Source organism: Malurus melanocephalus, unplaced genomic scaffold (assembly GCF_030028575.1).
Source record: "Malurus melanocephalus ecotype Western Australia unplaced genomic scaffold, MMel_1.1 scaffold_319, whole genome shotgun sequence".
Taxonomy (NCBI): Eukaryota; Metazoa; Chordata; class Aves; order Passeriformes; family Maluridae; genus Malurus; species Malurus melanocephalus.
Window position 1 is genome coordinate 305007 of NW_026623551.1, and position 1153 is coordinate 306159.

Consider the following 1153-nt stretch of genomic DNA (forward strand, 5'->3'; position numbering starts at 1 on the left):
GCAGGGCCACCAGAGCCCCTGCAGCCATCTGCACCCCGAGGGGAGTCCCTCAGCATCTCATGTCCTGAGGGGAGCTCGGAGCTGGGCCAGGACACAAGTGCATCATTCCAAGYTCCCACTGGATTTTGGGCACAAACCCATATTCCTGGCTCAGGTGAGGCCAACCAGGCACATGCAGCTCTTGCTCTGCTTTTGTTTTCTGGCTGGTGTAGGTAGTTCCCATCTTTTCCYTAGGAGAGTCACCTCCTCCAGACTGAGCTTTGCCACAGGACTTGGGGTGAATAGGGCTTGTCAACCCTGTTTCTGAGGATTAAGCTCAAATCCAAGTGGAACCCAGAGGGGTTTAATTCCATTAGCACTCCTAGCCCAGTATGGGTTTGAAACCCATTTCCAGGTTTGAAATCTCGAGAACACTCCCTGGGCACGGTCTTGCAAGCCTGTAAATCCTCTCTTAGCACCTATCCCTTTCCCAGGAAACATCTCACCGTATGGGGCTACCGTGCCAATGTGCATAACTGCCTCTCATCTTCCCGGGAAACATCATTTGGCTCCGAGTGCTGCGCTTCAGTGAATAATCRTTTATGCCATCGTGTATCTGCGCGTTTATTTTCCGCGGTGGCCATTACTAATGGTGTGCTGCGCTTAAGGAAAACCTACAGCGAGTGGGAAATCCACTGCCCGCTGACAATAATGTTCAGTGCTGGAAGAAGTCAGGCGAGGAGTCTCTGCACGGGGAGCTCASGGAGGCACCACAGCTCAGCGAGCAGCCGGGGTCCCCGGCAGGCCACCCTGCCTGCAGCTGGGGACGCTGAGCTTTCCCACTTTAAGAAAGAAAAGAAAATCAAATTTCCGTTAAAACAAAAAAAAATTGCTAAATGCAATACGATGTTTTCGATCGCGTTTCCTTCCGCGGAGCTCTACAAAGTGATGTTCGTGGAGCTTTCGCGACCGATGCTCGTGTCCGTGTGCCGCCATCCCGGGGGCAGGGGGGACCGTCCGGCTCCGCGGCCGCCGCGGGTGCCTCGCACCACCCTGAGGAGCCGCGGCCGGAGGTTCCGCGCATCCCCGTAGGCCGCTGCAGGCCGACCGCTGGCGGACGGGGAGCGCGGGTCCCTCCCGCGGAGCCGCCCCCGCCCGGGCCGGGCCGCCCCCG

The 1153-nt window shown here is 57.6% G+C and overlaps 1 protein-coding gene across 1 annotated transcript in view; it reads left to right on the top strand.

Annotated features, from left to right (window-relative positions):
* Positions 1-875: 875 nt before the first annotated feature.
* AUTS2 (activator of transcription and developmental regulator AUTS2) overlaps positions 876-1153 on the top strand; it is a 72183-nt gene continuing 71905 nt past the window's right edge. Inside the window, exon 1 of the mRNA XM_057377613.1 lies at positions 876-1067. Coding sequence (XP_057233596.1) covers positions 876-1067 — 192 coding nt within the window. The remainder of the gene's footprint in view (positions 1068-1153) is intronic.